The following is a 20934-nucleotide window of genomic DNA, read 5'->3' as shown; positions in this document are numbered from 1 at the left end:
TACAGAAGTGCCACCAGCAAAAAATTATCAAATCATTTAGATTACGTTTTTACGTGATTACTTCTTTTGTTTTTTTAGGAATGCCGCCAAAAACCAATGCCGAAAGGCAAAAAGCTTACAGAGAACGACTCAAAATGGATAAACATGATGGAACAAAAATAATTTTATTAAAATAGTATGAATGATTACTCCCTTATTTTATTTCTAACCCCATAATATTACCCCGTATTTGGGTGCATACTTACAAATATTTCGAATTGAATAAATAAAGAGCATTCACAATATTTCGCCAATGTATAACAAGCCTTATGGCCTTACTATTTCGTTACTACCGTTTCGTTACGTACACTTTTTTTGAGAAATACTCACACATAATTTTTACAGTCGAAACTCATAATCGGTCAAAACGACTTTTGACTGCAAAAATCAGGCATTAGTGGTGGCAGGAGAGGTCTGACTAAGTAATAGGTAAACAGATTGTAGTCCAAATGTGAAACAACATTACTTATTTTACTTCCATTTTACAATAGTTATAATGGAAAAGGAAATGGGTGGAAGGGTTATAATTTAAGGAAACTTTATGGAATATAAATAAAACACAGAAGTATATTCTCTATTATGTTTTACTTTTTAACATATAGATAGTTTTCTACACATCCACCTCACATACGCTTCATGCGCTAACTGATATGAGCTCTGTACATCACTGGCGGCGCGCGGTCGCGGGCGCCCCGCGCGGGCCCGGCCGGGGCGGGCCGAGCGGGCCGAGCGAGCCGAGCGGGCCGAGCGGGCCGAGCGGGCCGGGCGCGGGGCCGGCGCGAGCGCGCGCACGCGGGCGGCCGCGTCCCGGGCGTCCGGGGCGCGCCCGCCCTCCAACGTATATAAATAAAAATTCACATAATAATATAAACTTACTCACTAATTTACAGACACGGGCGCCGGCCGAGCGGCGCCCTCGCACATACACCTATATACACTAACGGTCCGGTCTGTACACGCGGCGCCCGGGGACGCCGATTATTGCGATGCGTACTATTTACAAGACGATATGTGTGTCGCTCGCGCGGCCGGGGCGCGTCAGTCGCGGGGCGGCGCGCGCGCCAGCAGCGCCAGCGGCTGCAGCGGCTGCAGCGCGTGCAGCGCGTGCGGCGCGTGGTGCAGCGGCAGCAGCACGCCGCCGCCCGCGCCGCCCGGGCTCGCGCCCGCCTCGCCCGCCGGCGGGTTGATGCGCTTCTCCTGCGGACAACGGACACGGTTGAGCGACCCGTCGCGAGAAACTTTTTTCGGTCCCGGTAAACGCCCGACACTTTTTGGCCGAGTTGTCCGGCAACGTGGCGTCGTCGATGTGGTGAATGGCGATCGAGGCGAATTTCAGATTTCAAAGTCGAGGCGCAGATGCACCCCGGTTGGACGTTAACTGAAAACGAAACTGACGCCACGTTCCCGCGCACGCTCGATTCGGGCCACAAAATGTCGGTCGTTTCCGGGGACCCTCGATCGATAGGCTCACCGACGGTCGTACCTTCGGCGGGAGAGAAAACTGGACATTTATTTCGTTAGAGATATCTTATCGTATCGATATCTTATGCCTTAATTCTCCTCGTCGGAGCGAGCCGGTGCCGCAGGCGCCTCACCTTCTGCCGGCGGTTGCAGAACCAGACGCGCACGACCTCCTTCTCCATGCAGAGCGCGTCGGCGAGCGCGGCGATCTCCTCGCTGGTGGGCTTGGGGTTGTGCACGAAGGCCTTCTCGAGCGCCACGCGCACGCCGGACTCGATGGACGTGCGCTTCTTGCGGCGCCGGCCCACGGCCTCCGCCAGCCCCGCGCCCAGCCCCGCGCCCGCGCCGCCGCCGCCGCCCGCCAGCGACGAGTCCGCGTCCTCCAGCCACTTCTGCAGCAGCGGCTTCAGCTTGCACATGTTCTTGAACGACAGGTTCAGCGCCTCGAACCGAGATATCGTCGTCTGCGAGAAGTCGTTGCCGTACAGCTTGCCCATCGCGAGGCCGACGTCACCCTGGGTGAAACCTGCGGGAGAACCATTCTTGTCACAATATTTTAAGGGTTTTTTTTAGTATACTAGACAATCAAGAATGTAATGTAATCGAAACGTGAAATTTTGCTTTCGCGTTCTAGTTAACTAATCTCCTGAATATAAATTAAAATTTTCGTTGCGATTATAGTCGCTTCTCAAACTAAATTTTAAATAAATAAACAACTTGAAAAAGTCGGACAGCCTGAGGCGGGAATCTCCTGAAAATTATCTATTCATCACGGTGATACTCCGTCGGACATTACATTCGATCAAATCGTATAGGGACTCGCGGTCGACACAGTGAAGGTTTGAAAAGTGTGCACACAGGCGAGCAGGGAGCGGCACCCACCGAGCTTGATGCGGCGCTGCTTGAAGGTCTTGGCGAAGTGCTCGAGCTCCTCCAGGTCGGCGGTGTCGTCGGCGGCGGGCTCGAGCGCGCGCGGCTTGTGCGCGTGCGCGTGCAGCGGCGTGTGCGCCAGCGCCAGCGCGTGCTGCGGCGAGCGCGCGCGCCCCGAGCCCGGCGTGTGCGGCGTCAGGAACGCGCCCGCGCCCGGCGGCGTCCGCCGCGGCGACGGAGATCTGCCGTCTGCGGAAACATTCAATTTGATGGCTCCATTCGTTACGAGACCCTCCCGCATCACTTGAGGGGGCTTCCGGGTGAGCGGTGCGCGGTTACCTAGGCTGGGAGGCTGCTGTGCGCCGGCGCGCGCCTGCAGCTGCTGCAGCTGCTGCGCCGCCGCCTGCGCCACCGCCTGCTGCACCTGAGTCGGCAAACGATTCAGCTTTAAACACTTCAAATACATATTTTATGAGCTGGATTTGCGATCAGTTCTTTATCTATGGATTTTAAGAAAAAATTTGTTTGTATTAATATTAAAAAAAGCACGGATAAATCTTGACGGCAATTAAATTTTCATAGATATTGTGTATTTTTTTTACCGAAACATCCTGAATTGTACCACAGTGGTATCGTACGCACCTGCGTGTGCAGCAGCAGCGAGTGCGCGCCGTGCTGCGTGAGCAGCAGGTGCTGCAGCTGGGCCAGCGCGTTGCCGGCGCCCGCTGCATTCTGTGGGCAAACATTTCAACATTATTTACTAAAGTTCATTCCTCGAAAATTAATGAAGTTTGGATTGAAAATCATTGAATCAGACTGATAGGAATAAAAATGTAAGTATTTTAAACAGAAATAAATTTTTATGAACGTTTTGTGTCTGTCGGATAAGGGAATAATAATTGTTGTTTCGTAGCAAGAAGCCTGTTTGTTAGTAGTGACAGCGGGTGTACTGACGAGCACGGCGGCGGTGGCGGCGGAGGCGGCGGAGGCGGCGGCGTGCGCGTGCGGCGCGTGGTGCGGGTGCGCGGCGTGCGGCAGCGGCGCGGACGGCGCGCGCGGCGGGGACGGCAGCCGCTCGTCGCCGCTCATCTCGCCCTCGCCGCTCGCCGAACCATCTGCGGACACCAATAACCACTTCACAATGCTTATGTTACCGAACAAATACTTCAGAATGCTTATCAGCTCTGCTACCGATTTGGCGTGGGCTTTCAATCAAGTACAAGAAAGTGCAAGATTTGCGTTCGATTAGAAATAGAGTGATTGTCGAGTCAACTAGGAACCAAACACCCAGTGTACCAAAATACGAATATACTAAGTCTTAATTTTAAAGCCATCATCAATATTTGGATCTAAGACTGAAATTTAGAGCCATTACCCAGTATGTGGTAGATAAAAAAACGCAACTTATAAATTATACCGCCCTAAAAACGGTAATTTATTTAATTAATGACTGAATGAAGTGATTAATAATACCTAATAGCGATTCTGAACTGTCAAGTAGCAAAGATTCGGAGCTAATAGCTTATCGAACATGGCAGAAATCGGAACTAATAATCCAGTATTTGATAGTAGCGCAGTTTTCATATTCTGAACACAAGTTTAATGTAATTGTTTAAGACTTTATTTCTTCGTAATTTTATAGTAATTTGTGTGTTTTAGTTTTGACGCTTACGGCGACCCCAGTGCCCCTCTAAGATCGTTGCTGAAAACCAGTGTCGTGGCACCTTTAACGTCACTACTAATACCGACCCAGGGACCTTTTTGGCACAGGTCACTCAAAGCTATTTTAATTTTAATTTAATTGTGTTATTATTTATTTTTTCATTCATGTATTCATCTTTTATTGTGTGCTATATACAGGGTGTCCCGTAATGTAACGTCAAGCCGGAACTGGGTGTTGAGGCAAGTTATGCTGGTTATCAGAAAAATATAAAAAAAAATCTATGTGGCATATTTTCAAAATAATGGGCATTTAAAAAAAAACAAAAATTTTTACTCCAGGTGACGGTCTTTTTACTCGTGTTGCCACAAATCTTTACTTTTTCCAAATTTTTTTTTTGTTATGTAACCCTGAATAATGCTTCTCTAAATTGTTATCAAAATTACAAAACCAGCTGCTCCAACTTGGATGAAAAAAATACATTATTCCCAAAAAAATTTTCAAAATAAAAATGTTGCCTAGTTTAAACTGACTGTACTGAAAAAAAATTGTACTACGCGAGTGTGGCAAGTGACGTCATAATTTGGCGCATTTAGTAAGGATTCCAAAATGGTATAACACTTGGTAAATTCTTGCTGTAATTGTCGAAAATTTTTGGTTTTTTGGAAATAATCCCGTTTTTAACTTTATCTACCTTGGTTAAAAATTATTATTCTAATGTGCCCAAAATTCAAGTTTCTGGCTTAAATGAGGTGGAGAAGCCATTTTAAAAGGTATGAGCGGGGCGGAGAGGGCCATCTTACCAAGCAGGGATGTTATGGATATCCGTAACCGTAACCGAAACTATCGGATATCCGAAATAAAAAAATATCCATAACCGTAACCGAAACTGATTCAAAAGTTACGGATAATTTCGGATAAAGGCGGAGTCTAAGGGTACAATTATTCCAAACTGCAAAACTCTATGAAATCTGCAGTATACACGCCGCAGCAGCAATGCCGCGCTGCCGATTTCATAGAGTTTTGCAGTTTGCGGTCTGCGGCCCGTCTTGGAATTGTACCTTAAATCTTAATATTTGTTACCAACTTGTCTGGCATTCCCTGGCACCATCTAATATGCCAGCCTGTTTAACCTTTATCATACATAGGTGTCCTCTTAGTTGGTACATAAAGTAGCTATGTGGGTCACGCAGCATCTTGCTATTTGAATTATGCCTACATTTTTGAAATTCTAATAATTCCGTAACCGAAATTATCCGAATTTTCGGATAATCTGAAATGATTTCATATCCGTGACCGTAACCGAAACCGGTATAATATTATTGTAATATCCGTAACCGTATTCATAACCGAAACTTCAGATCCTTATTATCCCTGTTACCAAGTACAAGTGCAGGCAGAGCAGGTAGTAACGGCGCGCACGCACGGGTGACTTTTGTCACAGTATGTCAACTACTAATTACTGTCATGGTGACAAAAGTTTCTGTGACTGACTGTACGGTAGTCAGTCACAGAAACTTGAATTTTGGGCACATTAGAATAATAATTTTTAACCAAGGCAGATAAAGTTAAAAACGGGATTATTTCCAAAAAACCAAAAATTGTCGACAATTACAGCAAGAATTTACCAAGTGTTATACCATTTTGTTTTTTATTTTTTATTATACCATTTTGGAATCCTTACTAAATGCGCCAAATTATGACGTCACATGCCACACTTGCGTAGTACTTTTTTTTTTCAGTACAGTCAGTTTAAACTAGACAAAATTTTTATTTAGAAAATTTTTTTGGGAATAATGTATTTTTTTTATCCAAGCTGGAGCAGCTGGTTTTGTAATTTTGATAACAATTTAGAGAAGCATTATTCAGGGTTACATAACAAAAAAAAAAATTTGGAAAAAGTGAAGATTTGTGGCAACACGAGTAAAAAGACCGTCACCTGGAGTAGAAATTTTTGTTTTTTTTTAAATGCCCACTATTTTGAAAATATGCCACATAGATTTTTTTTTTATATTTTTCTGATAACCAGCACAACTTGCCTCAACACCCAGTTCCGGCTTGACGTTACATTACGGGACACCCTGTATATTTTACTCTAAGTATTCTATTAAAATATAGACATAGCCCGCAGAATAGCCAAACTTAAGGGGCAGTGGCCTAACCTAGGCATGTCTCTTTTGTAAAAACTTAATGATATCCCATCAATAACATAATGTGAAAATGGGAGTCAAGTTCAATATTCTGCCTTAACTAAAAGTTCTGCTGCCTCATATACTGATCTAGGTGTATATACCTAGATGAGTAGGTAGTATGCGATAGTGTTATTAGATGACTATTTATTTTTAAAAGGTATTATCCTGAAAATTCTAAATAAGTACTTGTATAAGTTGGGTGCCACACATATCCGCCGCAGGAGCGCTCACGCGCCGCGTGATGTATGGCGCGCCGGATATTACATGTAAATGACTCCGAAAAGACCCGCACCCCACAACGTGACAACTTGGTAGTCATCTTCCATAGACACAACACATACCTACTCGCTGATAATGTACTAGTAGATTTTATGATCATCAACGAGTATTTTAACAACCGAATAACGTGTAGGTAAAATGCTTTTTTAAAGCCTACTTGCAAAAATAAAATGAGTTTTAAGTATATGAGTTATTTTTATGAGTACTGAGTTTTATCAGTTTTGAATTTTTTTATGAGAATTGTTGACCTTTTCCTTTTAAATCGATTAACAAAGGGTTGAAGCAGTTAGTGATGACGCACGTATAGAAGATGACACCATTCATTGTTTTTTAAAATTTAATATACAGTTTTCTATGATCTTTTTATCTTAAGAATTAGTCTAACATTATTTTTGCCATTAAAATAGAAGGCATGTACGATACGTAATAGCGACTGAAAGCTTTTACACACTTCTTCGCACCTCGCACAACCATGCTTTTGTGTAGTAATTTATGAAGTACCTACTTTAAAATCAGTCAGAAAATTCAAGGTTTTTGATAATTTAAATTCAATGGGAAGGAAAGTAATTTTGCTGCAAAGGCTCTCCAGTGTCTACAATTGGGGGACTAAGATAAATAGCACTCTTAGAATAGAATGTTAGTGTCATTTATTTTCTCAACGCAACAAGAATAGAAACACTTTTCCTTATAGAGCAGAGCGCAAACAAAATGATTAGAACAACAATCAATCAAAAAAAGATAATGTGAATGCAATTTGTCGCCGCTGTAAATTATGCACGTGGCTCGTGCCAGCGATACCCTTCGAGACGTGGCAGATCACGGCGCGCATTGTCACGGCACCCCGCGCAAGTCGGAGGCCGACAGGTTGTGGGAAGATTAAGTTCGAACAGTAATGTGCGAAGAAAAGAGTTGGGGCTGAGTCAAAGGGGTGGGAAGCTGCGCGTGCGCCGCGCGAGCGCGTGCCTGCGCAGGGGCAGGGCGCTTTGAAACTTTCTCCTGCGCCACCTTTCTTGCAAGCCCAAACAAACAGCCCCTAGACGGAGAGGGAGGTTGTGTAAATATTACAGGGTAGGTACTCGAACTTCTACTATCAATAGAATGTTGTTGTTATTTGACATTGAGTATTTAGATAAAGTAATATCATCATTCTTTTGACTAAATAAATACGCGTAGATATGCTGCACTATAAATCCCTTCATATGCAAGTCATTAAAATATTGTTTATTGGAAGATGGAGATACTAAAATACTTGTAACACCTACGTGTAATACCCATGTTCGCAAAATAAATATATTTGATTTGATACGTTAAAAAAATAAAGATAATTAAATATATTGTAAAATAACCAAACCAAAATAACTAAAAATCAAATGGACTTTGCCACAAAACGTGACGAGAGGGCAAAATTGACGGCTCGGTTTGGTTGGTAGAAAGGCTTTCTAAGTCTGCTTGGCTCTACCACCATCGTAACTAAGTCTGTCACCTTAACAACAACGTTGACCTCATTGTTATGTTTCGGCAGTTAGAGGTAAGATAGCCAGTTCCTTTCTGGTTGAGGATTCCGGGTGAAGCTCGCTTCCACCTTTGGCCAAATTTAATCATCACTTTCCATCAGGTGAGATGCAGGCCAAGAGCTTCCTCGTTGTGGATTCTCACTTCTCGGTCCTTTTATATCCTACTGGGTAAGTATCTATTTACTAACATTAACAGGCCAAAATCTATGTATTTAATTTACACATTGCTGGTGGGCCTGCGAGTATTCTAGAGGTATTCAATCCCTAGGAATTGTGTATGTACATTATCTAGGTAAAGTATAAAACGGACAATAATACATTGCCTAGACACCCCAATTTACGAGATTATTTTAAGTTTATTATTATTTTTAGGGTTCCGTACCTCAAAAGGAAAAAACGGAACCCTTATAGGATCACTTTGTTGTCCGTCCGTCCGTCTGTCAAGACCCTTTATCTCAAGAACGCGTGAACGTATCAAGCTGAAATTCACATGAAATACTCAGGTCTATTGTCCCTTTAAGCTGTGAAAATATCAAACTTCTAAGCCAAGCCAATCAAAAGATACAGCCGATTATGTCGATATTTTCAACAAATTTTCGACACTCGCAAAGGAATCAAAACCTACAGGATACTTCCCGTAAACTCAGAATCTTGAAATTTGGCATAAAGCATTGTCATATAATGCAAATATCGTCACCGTCGTGGCAGAATTAAATAACTGACAAAACCAAAGTTGCGAGATATTCACGTTTTTGTGTTTTTTTTCGTTAAAAATGGCGATAACTTTTAAGGGTAAAAATATTTTACTGTCGGTCTTTTGATATTTTATACAGCAAATTTACCTTTATTAATTCAATATTCTTCGATGATATTACTTTGTATTATTTTAAATAAAAAAATTAAAATGTAATTATTTAGTTCTGCCACAACCGTATTTTACAACTAAGTTGCAGTTATTTAGTTTTTGTTTGTCACTTATTTAGTTTTGCCACAACCGAAGTATTACAAAAACGAATATTTCCATTGAATAAGTACACTTGTTTAATTTTGCCACACTTTTATTGACCTAAATGTTGATTTATTCATTTTATTTTATTTGTTTTGTCAATGCAATTTTAGTCAAAATCTGTAAAATTGTTAAATAATACTAGAATATACCTACTTATTTAATACTTATAAATGTTTAACAAATTGGTATGGTAACCATCAACATCAGATTCCTATAACATTGAAATACAATTGAAAGAACCAGCATCGAAATGAATATCAAAATTAAAATAATCCAAAAACAATAAAACTGTAATAGGGATCTCTCCCTAGGGATCCATAGGGATCCCTTACCCTCAACGTCATGGCAGAACAACGTTCAATGTCTCTGCAGATCTCCGTTGACGCTAAGGCACATCGGCAGCTCAATAGACAGATGGAAGTCCTTGCGACATGATGTTCGCAACTTTAATACAAATAGTATTAAAGAGGCGATAGAGCGGAACCAAGGCTCGAGTGTTCGCAAGAGACTACTCTACTGGGCGAAGTTAGCTGACGAAGCTGTAGACTGCGGAAGGTCAACAAAATTGTGGATATCAGCATAATCAGCCTATACGAGATTAGGATGGCTCTCAAACACCTAAAGAACAACAAGGCACCGAATAATGACGGAATAACCTCGGAACTTCTGAACGCGGGTGGAACATCGATATTAAAGTCAAGTCCTTCAGAGACTATTTAACTTCGTCTTACTCCAGGGAACAACGCCAGAGGCATGGAACAGAAGCGTGGTGGTACTCTTCTTCAAGAAAGGGGATAAAACCTTGCTGAAGAATTACTGACCAATCTCGCTCCTGAGTCATGTCTACAAGCTGTTTTCGAAAGTTATCACGAATGATCACGCGCGTAGGTTCGATGACTTTCAGCAAGTTTCAGCCTCCCGAACAAGCCGGTTTCTGAAAAGTATCGGTACATATCGAGGTGCTGAAGTGCTTGTACAGAAACGCCATGTTGGTCCGAGTACAAACAGGAGTGGCGATTCCTCTGCAGAGAGGCATGAGGTAGGTGTTATATCTCCGGATCTCCGAAACTATTTACCGCTGCATTGGATTCGGTATAAACATCAACGACGAGTACATCACTCACCTTCGGTTTGCCGACGATATTGTGTGGTCATGGCAAAATCACTGGAAGACCTCGGCACAATGCTCGAAGACCTAAATCTCCCAAAAGGTAGGCCTTCGGGTGAACAACATGGAAAAACGAAGCTTTTGTCGAATGTCTATGTTGCGCCCTACCCAGTTTCGGTTAAGAGCTCGAATCTCGAGATTGTTGACAAGTATGTCTACCTCGGACAAACGTTTCAGCTAGGTAGAGAAAGAGGTCGAATCCAACTCGGCTGGGCAGCGTTCGGGAAACTACACAACATCCTTTCATCCAAAATATCTCAGTGCCTAAAGACATCTACAATCTGTATGTATCTGTTTGTGTTACCACTGATGATATACGGCTCGGAAACGCGGCCTCTTACTATAGGCCTTATAAATAAGCTCAAAGTTGCACAGCGTGCTTTGAAGAGGGCTATGCTCGGTTTTTCTGTATAAGAAACAAGGCACATAGTACGAAGAACTGACAGACGATTGGGCAGCAAGGTTCTGGAGTGGAGGACACGTACCGGAAAGGACAACGTGGACTTCATAAAGGTAGCAAGAAAGCACTGGATGCAGACCGCTACCAGCCGGTCATATTGGAAATCATTGGGGGAGACCTATGTTCGGCAGTGGACGTCCTATATGGCTGAAATGATGATGATGATGAAGGTAACTATCCAAATTCAACATCTGAGTAATGAACATTGAAATTAAAAGTAACATTTAAAGTAATGTTACAAAAATGAAATAAATCAAAAACACAATTGTACGAGTATTTTGAAGCAATGTTTCGGATCGAGTTGTGGCAGAATTAAATAAAGTCACTTATTGACTTTCTTAGTACAAGTATTTTTAAGCAATGTTTCGCAGTGAGTTGAGGCAGAATTAAATAAAGTCACTTATTCAGTTTTGCCACGTAAATTCTACAACAAACAGAGTTGTAATTTATGGTCAATAGTTTCACTAAACTGAAGATATCTTTGGAAATATCATAGATATTGCCACGAGAGTAAGATCAAAATATAGGTAACACTTTCTACTATACAAAAACTGGAAAAAGTGGTTTTTGCCAAAAGTGTCAGTTATTTAATTCTGCCACGACGGTGACGATATAGGAAAAATTGCGAAAATTACATTTTTTTAGTTATATAATATAATAAAAATATTTTAATAAAATGAAACTTACTACCTTATTTCTCACGAACGAATAAAGGTATCAAATTGAAATTTATACCAAATACCTAGATCTATTGTCCCTTTAAGAAGTAAAAAAATCAAACTTCTAAGTTAACGCGATCAAAAGATACAGCAGTTTATACCGACACCTTAGACGAATTTCCGTCACACGCTAGGGAATCAAAACCTACAAGGTACTTCCTGTGAACTCAGAATCTTGAAATTCGGCACGAAGCAACGTTATATAGTACAGATAAAGGAAAAATTGCGAAAATGATAAATTTGAAGTTATATAAAATTTAAAATATTATTTTTGCTTACATGACATAAAATATTTTTTTAATAATTATAAACTTACTACCTACCCTTTTTCACATGAACGCGTAGAAATTCATATCAAACACTTCTTAAATCTAATTGCCTCTAAACTGTGAGAAATTCTAAATCAACGCAAAAATTCAAAACGCTGAGGTAGGTACCTACCTATAATGCAAATATAGGAAAAAAAAAAAAAAAATCATACCGCATATTTTGAAATTCGCCACTACTCGCAACGGAATCAAGTAAGTAATTTGATTTAATACGTCATAAATTGTAAACCGCTACGTTTGTACGGCGGAACCCTCGGTGTGCGAGCCCGACTCGCACTTGGCCGGTTTTTTTTTAAATACACTTCTAATATTGTGTGGTTGGCATACATTTAGTATGGAAGCTGGAAACATTGAATTTTCGGATAGTTTTATGTTATTCTGAAACCCAATACATATTGGTATCGTTTGAACTCTTGAAGCACTTTCAGGATCAGTAACCAGTTTCTCAATATCGTGTATAGTTTAGAAATAATCGAGTGAGATCACTTATCGTTTCCACCCTGACCTAGGTATGAATACCTGAACTATGAAATACTCATTATTATACTATGCCTGAATTATACACATTACCGGTGACGTCAAATCCATAAAATAAGTGCATATTAAGTTAAAAATAAATACCTCTGTTAGGTGTCTTACTAGACTTAAGATATAAATTAAAGGCGGACTGTATTTCATAGGTGTAATGATTAAATATATCGCTAGTTCGCGCCTACGTGGGAGGGCCGCGTCTGACACCGGTGACGGTCGTGAGGCTGAGTGGGCGTCGGGCACGTACGGAGTGTGCCGGCGCCTCGCGCGGAGCCGATGATGGCCGATTGATGTCGAAGAAGCCCGAGGACCCGAGAAGCGCCAACACCTCTAATTTCGCGGCGCGTTTTTTATTTTATAAGTTTATAATTTTAAATGTTTTGTTCTTCTAATTCAATAATAAGTTATGTCTTTAATGATCATAATTTTTCATTTATCTATATTTATTACTAAATAATTGGTTAATTGTTGTGCAACTATTTGGTGCTCCAATACTTAATTAATAAATATATTATTATAAATTGCAATAAGTTATTATAATTAATGCGTGGGTTATGAATTTAGCATATTGGCAGAACAACTATTTGGAAATTACAAAGCTCTTTACACACACCTCTGACGCAATAAACAAATAAGATGAGAAGCCGTCGGTAGTTGGCTGCTGGTGATGTGACAGGTGATTAATATTACACTCGTGTTCATTCACTGATGCAATAAATGATAATTACACAATATTAATTAATATCTACTTACTGCTCGGGCCAAAGTGTGGTTCGAACAGAACGCTTCATGGCATTAAGCCTGCCTACCCGTTTTTTCTGTGCAATAAAGTTTAATATAAAATAATGAATGTAATGATGTTCTGCATTGTCGGTCGTTGGCTCCGCTGACCAGATCAGCTCGACACTGCAGCCCTCATTAATTAACGACTACTAATTGGCCGGGACGGTAACGCCGCGTCACGTGTACTACTAATAATAATCAATTAGACTTCATGTACGCTTGCTGTTTCTCATTTTCTATACTAATTAACGGTTTTGAATCGATCGCTGCCAATCTGCAGACACGACGTCTGCGGCTTAATTAGGCGGTAGTTAGCAGCAGGATGCGCGACTTTGTGCGGTACGTACCGTGGCTCGGCGGCGGCGACGGCGACTTGATAAGCTCGCCCGACTCTTCTGAAACAAACAAACACGTCGGTTAATATCTAGCTAGAGAATAACAAATGGCACTATTGAAGTTCGCATAAACTTAACAAGCTCTACGCAACCGACCCGCGCGAGCGGCCGAGCGCACGCGGGCGCTCATGGCGCGCGTTTGCCGCGCACGCACGCGGCCTCGGCGACGCCGGCGATTAGCAGCAGGGCCGTGTCACTAACTCGATCAGCCGCAAGCTCGCGCGGCACGTAAGGAGCTTATCGCGCCTTCACACCCGCCGCGCAGGTTTGACAAGGAAGTTTAAGTAGGCACATTGTTAATTTTCTACAAACCAATTAAGTATGGCGGGTATCGCATTTCTTTAAGAGTCTGTCAGTTGTAAATTGTTGGTATCAAATGACCGTTTATCTCTTTTTCGATGTCTTTATACCGAAAATAGCGCCCGCCCGCAACTTTGTACGCGTGGATCCCGTTTTACTCCCTTAGTTTCGTAAAATCCGATCTTAGTGAGCACCAACGTTCGAAAAGGACGTGATAAATGAGTCAGTCAGTCAATCAGTCAGTGACTTTTCGCTTTTATAGTAAAAGAAGATGTAACTCACATAAAAATGTTTAAGATATTTTTGATTAATTGTAACTTGTAATTTATAATGATTTCATTTGGTGCATTATGTTTTGATTGTGTTTTGTTTCCAATCAACACTATCGCACCTTACTTTGATGTGACAATAGTTAATATCTGTAGAGCCCTCGTACAACGCGCTGGCTGTGGTACTAGTATTCGCAGTTTTTATGTCAAGTGCTAATGCATCCTCCATTTTCAACCGCACACAGACACTTCTTTATGAAGATGAGGTCACAAGTAACTGTGTTCCTTAATGATGTCTGAAATGGTTTGTTCTGATGTGTATGAACTATTAAAAATAAAAAGCTACTAATCACCTTACAATTTTAAACATAATTATAAATCTTTATTATAAAAGATCTTATAAAAACGTTATCCTAGTGTTACGAGCTGCTGTGTTCAAAGGGCGTGCAATAATTAAAAATATAAGTAGAAGCGTGAAAGTAAATAGTGCATTGAGAGTCGGGATAATAAACTAATTAACTGTTATGGTATCTACTTGAGACGCTTCTGGAGCAGAGGCTGAAAAGGCAAGTTATATATTTTAGTATAATTTAAACTATTTGTAATCTGCATGTTACCGCAGATTAAAGCTTTTTACTTCGTAAACACTCACATATTTCGCTAAAACTAACATAAAGACAATGTTACGAAGTAGGTAGCTGATTAATTTAAAACGATATCAGTATTCGAATTAAGGTGCGGCATCAATACGTAATGAGATTAACTAATTAGACGACACGATTCGGAGGATAATCTCGAAGCTGTAGAGTTGCCTCATCGGGTTACCGCGGGCTGCGCTCAGGCATTTCCACCGTTTTATAACACCAATTGGACAAAATTGATTTTAACGAAACTTGTCAAAGAGACAACATAATTAACTGATTAATTATGTAGGCATTAAACTACGATCAATGCCGAATGAATTACTGTTATTTGAACTAAATAATATTATTAATACAATGTAAAGTGTGTGACGACTGATATTAATCCATAATTGATTTTGAATATTCACATTTCTTTGTTCTATATAGCCCACCCCCAAAACATACACAAGCATTAACATTTTATTACTACGATAAGCACTAAGGAAAGTCTACGACTACGAGTATGCTACGACGCTGCTACGAATTGCTACGAAGATATCTATACAAAATAAATGATAAAAAAGAAACAAAAACGAAGTATATTTTGAAAAGGATTTTTTGCATAAATAAATACGTGGGAAGACGACATGTACCTGTCTCAGGTAATCTTTGCACAATGCGCCAACGTAGCGGATAAAGATTTGCGCCGAGCGTATGCGCGCCATTCAAATGTTGGGGTAATCGTAGAGCAGGACGCTAAAAAACTGTGATCCACGTCTACGGGCCAAAAAACAGCTTTGTGCGCGGGAGTTGCGATTATTGAAACGTCATCGCGGAGCTTCGGCTTTTTGTGACGCGCATTTAGCATTGCTCGCAAAAAGGGTACACTCGGAGAAATAACGCCGCGCTATATTATCGCGGATAAAACATTTTTTACCCCAAAATGTGTAGTTGTTTGTTTTTTGCGCCGCATCCTTCCAAATGTAAGCGTTAGGCCGAATTTGTAAAAAAGAATATGTCTGTATTATAGCGGATTGCATCATACGATTTAAAAAATGAATGAAACTTTTAATTGGATATTGTGTAACATGAATATTAATAAGCTAGGTGCATAATCACAATAGTCGTTGTTATGAACCCATTATATTGATCTGCTGACGCAAAACATTACACAATTACAAATTTCTACTCATTAGTAGTATAATAAAATAACTGCGTCATATGCAAATATTTTTTAAAGTTAAGCTTTAATTTCCTTATTGGTTAATTTTAATTATTCATTCAATTAATTGCAAATTGCAAGTTACTATTTTGTTTTACAATAATATTTTGGGTCAAATACAGACTGAATGTAGGTTTAAATTAGGATATCTATTGCGAAGGGCATACATAGCATATACTATTATTTAATATAATCTTTCTCACAAAACATTAATCTAAATACATATTAATTAAAAAGTAGGTACTCATTTTAATTTATAGAGAAGAATTATTTAATTATTTTTAATAATTCCCATAATAAGTTCTTTTACTAGGCTATAATTATGAGTACGAGAATGTGTACATTAAAAATGTATTTTCTATTTTATCTGAGTAAGACTGTATATTCATTGAGTAATGATACAAAAGTGTGGTGTACACTTCAACATGTTGAGCGTTTGTTGACGCGGGCCACAGCTCGAGGCGCGGCCAGAGCCGGCTAGTGACATTTGCATATTTATTCAACACTATAATCGATACAATATTTCTGAAGATCTGCATAAAAAATATAAACAGAAAGAATAAATTATGGTGTATTTAGTTTTTTTTTCATAATATTTACAGCTAGAGAGATAAGGCAATGACTAAAACAAGAGCAGCTATAAAATGAATCAACGCTTCAGGGCATTTTACCTTTCCGAGTAGACACAATAGCGAAAAATCCTATGTACTGTATCATAATTATAACATTTGCCTATTGCTTAATTAATAAGAGCATTGGCTAATTGGAATCCAAATTCATTCACTGAAATAGACGTTAACGTATGTATTAGAGATTTTGGATACAGTTTGGCTTTCGTTACAGTAAGTTTGCAATAAAGAGTTTATACTCTTGATAAATTATATGAACAAAGTTTTGAATAAGTAATATACCTATGTTTTATTCTATCGGCTCTACATTACACTATGGAAAAAAGGTATATCATAAATACTTATTTTCTTAGACAAAGTTCATTAACAATAATCACTGTTGTTGCTCAAAATCCACCAAGAGATAAACTGTACTCTTTTTCAGTTAACATGAAAATGTGATTTTTCGGGAAAATACTCGTAAAAAGTCCCTGAAACTGAATGAAAGTCCAACAGAGTTGCGACGGCGGTACTCACGGTAAGGGTTGCAGTAGGTCCGCGCGGAGGCGCGTACGCAGGCGGAGAGCACCATGGTTGGAGCGAGCGGACGGGAGCGCGAGCGGAGCACACGGCGGGCGCTCGGTCGGCGCTCGGAGGCACACTGACGGCGGCAGCGCGCCCCGCGGCCCCGCACCCTCCAACCGACGTATTAAAATTTGGACTTTTTTGTACGAATCCGTTTCTTTTTCCGCCCTTATAGTGAATTTTTTTCACGCGACCTCGCCATTATTTCGATTACCTGAGATGATTTTTTTTCGCTTTCGACGCGATGCGCGCTTAAAAGCTGTTTAATTTTTTAGGAAAGGGGAACGACGGGTTCGGCTAACCGATGCGCGAATTCCGATATCGGGTTTGATAAAAAAAAGGTTGGTTCGAATCGTTCGGAGCGTGTGCCGAGAATCGTTACAGCGTTATTATCAAGCGGAGTGTTCTACTATCTGCGCCTCCATCGTGCCATTGTCGACGTGTAAATGATGACGCCCGAATATGTGCTGCTTTCAAATCGCCGATACATATTCATTAGTCTCATCTACTTACAGACTTGGACAAATACATCTTAATTTCTTACGACAAGAAAGCCGCATTGTTGTACTTTAACTTGTAACATTAAATGAATTTTAAATTATCACAATCCCGCCATATTATTAACATTCTAGTACTAAAAGCTTTTCTGAGCAATATATTTTTTCAATAGTTTTCAGTCAACGTATCCAGTAGTACAATATGCAGCGAAAAAGGTAGAGTGTTTGCATTGAAATAGGAAATGAGATGGCCGACGTAAGGGCCCTTTGATCGCGGCTATCGCGGAGGTCTCGATTAAAGGCGATGAATAAGAATGTAAACTTCGGAGGTCGGAGGTCGGAGGTGGAGGGCGTAACAATATGCAGGGTCCGTGTAGACTTGCGGGAGGATAGACTTGGACAAATTTTGATAAATTCTCATTTATTGCAGTCCGATGTTATTTTTTGATGTATGGTTTAAGATTTGAACGGAATTGCGACTTCGGATATGCGATATCGGTACATAAGAATTGCAACTTAACACACGTGTACGTTCAGAATAACTCTACGAGGAGTGTTTGTGCGGCACTCGCGGGGCCGGGCAGGTCTGCCGCCAGTGAGGTCTGCTCTGAATCTTTGTGATGGTAATGCGCGCAAATACTGACCGATGAAAGTTTAATTCCACCCCGCGCCCCGCGCCCCGCGCCCCCGCCGCAACTCACTTTGAGCCTCCTCATGCATCGTGATCAGCGAATGCATTTACGTAATGTGCCCGTGTTTGTTTAGGCCACATATTGCTACTTTGAATAAGAAATTGCCCGTCTTTTGTGAGATCCTTCTTCGAACTGTTTACGCAGCTCTCAATCGTGTTGTTTTATTCGCAAATGTTTGCATTACGTTTTTTGGGACACATTCAAACACACCTTTAAACCGACACAATGACAACGGAGCGCAAACATGCGCACTTATCAGAATACGGATACAAATAACTTAAACCGACAGCCACCGTACTACTTTTCATACCGGATGGATATATCTCATTATTTCTATAACTACTTCAAGAGAGAAGTTTAAATAAATGAGCATAAATAATATTAAAAACGTTCGGTGAAAACTAGTTCAAGCACAAACTATTTATTAATAATCGACTATTTATAGATATTACTTAAATTATAATTAATATTTCGTCATGCTCCGCTGAATTTTCTTAATGACGTACAATCGTATTTTGATCTTGTGAAACGACTGCCTTGAGCTGTTTCATTCTGGAATATCAATTTATCGTCCATCATTAGGAATTTTAATATCTAATTAGTTCGGATGGATAATATTCGTAGCAAATTGAGGTTCGTAGCGTCTGCTACGCCGTAGCGGCGGTCAGCGAGGGCGCGGCGAGGGCGCGGGCCCCTTGTTTCACTCGCGGACATTGCATGAACACTGATTTCTATATTCGCGAGTTTTATGAGGTGTCGCGAGGGTCGCGGCCTCCTCGAAGGGTTGAGCGTGATAACTACCCCGTTTAGGGGCGGAAACTGAAATAGCTAATAATCGTATTTTGACTTACTGTTTATAGCGTGTTTTAATATAAAAATATGAATTGCCGTTTACGCAATACTTGTATTTCATTTGTATTGTTCATGAGGCCATAAAATATGGTTGGGTACCTAATTAATTCCTAAAATTGTTTTGGTAGAGCTTTTCGCAATTTCCCACTGCAACGATACAATTTTAGTATAGATACCATTTGGAACTTCTGTAAATTGGGATTAAGAAAAATTTTGTTTCAATTTAATTAATTAATTACAATTAAGTTTTACATAGTTATAATTGCACACAATAAAGACTGTGGCAGGCTAAAGCCCACGCGACTACGCGAGCATAGCTGCGGGCAGAAGCTAGTGCAACCAATATCGTTGAGGAAAGTTGGGTAGTTTGCAAATGCCTGTAGCGTATGTGTTTATAGACAAAACATGTGTCTGTCCGCCGCCGATCTCGCGGGGGCCATTCCGCCGGACGGCCATAAATCTCGCCGCTGCAGCGGGCGCGGCGGGCCGGCGGGCCGGCGGCAGGTGGCCCCTAATGTGTTTATTCATAAACTCGTAAAAGACAAGGTATCAGCTGGTGACCGATTCATTTGTTTTGTAACATACCGTCTGCACTATTTTCGTCTCGTAAAATTTTGCGTAATGCTACTTTTTAGGATATTTTATCAGATTTTCCTTGGATTGGGGCCATGCCTTAATTATGGTAAGGATTGTTCGTTAATGTAATAATTCAACTCGCCATAAGGAATCCATAAAGTTACAGCTATCGACATGGAGGTTGTTAAAGGACATTGTCAGAAACCGCCTAAAAAACCGCCAAAAAACATTAACCCATCATAATTATTTTCTATTTTTTTTAATACATTAAGCACCCTTTCGTTCTAATGGACACTTAAGCATTGAAAAATTAAATAAATAAGTCTTTTAACGTTTATTCTATAATACTATTACAACTTCCGGACGTTTTGGTGCGTGGCATGGTCTAAAACCTATCAAGTTCCATAATTTTTGCCGATAAAATCTGTACGAGGCATTACCGTACTTTATTGCTGGGAGTCCATGTATAGTGATGTTCCTGCGGCCATCATAGACAATAAAATATCGATTTTGAAAATAAAATAAATCGATTAAACTGCTTTGAAGACTAGATTTGCGTTAAAAGCTAAAAAGATATTGACACTATTACAAGAAGCTATCTAAAGTGTCCAACTGGTCGAAGGTCGTAAATAAAATAAAAATAATTAGGACCATAAACTGATATTCATGGTATCATAACTGTAAAAGTGTCAGAATCCGATGTTGAATCCAATGCCAGTTGAAGTGTGAGAAACATATATCAACCTAGTATAGTTGCCAGTCTCTCATAATCTATGCCAATGAGGGTTTTCGCGATTGAAAAATCCGCCAGATGGCAATACGTAGACGTGAGGTCCAAATGCTGCAATGTGTATTGCCATCTCGCGGATTTTTCAATCGCGAAAACCCTCATTCATAGCACATTAATAATAGACCAAATGAACTTTTATAGATTGTGAAAGAGAAGATAAAGATTTTATTATTTTATTAAAATCTTGCCACGAAGTAGTTTTTCAGTAGAAACCAGGATTGGATAATCGCTACAGGCAAGTATCAGAACATTTTATAAATATTTTTAATCGATTATATCCTTGTGAATCGTTTTAATAAATTGTCATTTTACTTTTTCAATTAAAACTTTTTCAATCCCTAGTCTTGTCAAACTGTCATAATGTCAACAAATTATAAATGTCACGTCAGTTGACTCAATTTCAGTCTTCTGTGCGTTTATTGTATTTTTATTTCAATGAAATAGTGCTAAAGGGTTAGTACTAAAAGTGAAAGCCTTTTTTCAGAAAGAAAACCAATGTGGTGCCCTTATT

At 40.3% G+C, this 20934-nt stretch overlaps 1 protein-coding gene across 1 annotated transcript in view; it reads right to left on the bottom strand.

Annotated features, from left to right (window-relative positions):
- Window positions 1-1077: 1077 nt before the first annotated feature.
- Window positions 1078-20934, bottom strand: part of LOC135072855 (POU domain, class 2, transcription factor 3L-like) — a 207480-nt gene continuing 187623 nt past the window's right edge. The window contains exons 4-10 of the mRNA XM_063966893.1: window positions 13362-13409; window positions 3325-3485; window positions 3013-3102; window positions 2710-2794; window positions 2383-2619; window positions 1635-2026; window positions 1078-1236 (exon numbers count right to left, since the gene is read on the bottom strand). Coding sequence (XP_063822963.1) covers window positions 1078-1236; window positions 1635-2026; window positions 2383-2619; window positions 2710-2794; window positions 3013-3102; window positions 3325-3485; window positions 13362-13409 — 1172 coding nt within the window. The remainder of the gene's footprint in view (window positions 1237-1634; window positions 2027-2382; window positions 2620-2709; window positions 2795-3012; window positions 3103-3324; window positions 3486-13361; window positions 13410-20934) is intronic.

This window comes from Ostrinia nubilalis, chromosome 6 (genome assembly GCF_963855985.1).
Source record: "Ostrinia nubilalis chromosome 6, ilOstNubi1.1, whole genome shotgun sequence".
Lineage (NCBI taxonomy): Eukaryota > Metazoa > Arthropoda > Insecta > Lepidoptera > Crambidae > Ostrinia > Ostrinia nubilalis.
Note: the sequence above shows the minus strand (reverse complement) of the source record. Positions and strands in the feature narration are given on the sequence as shown.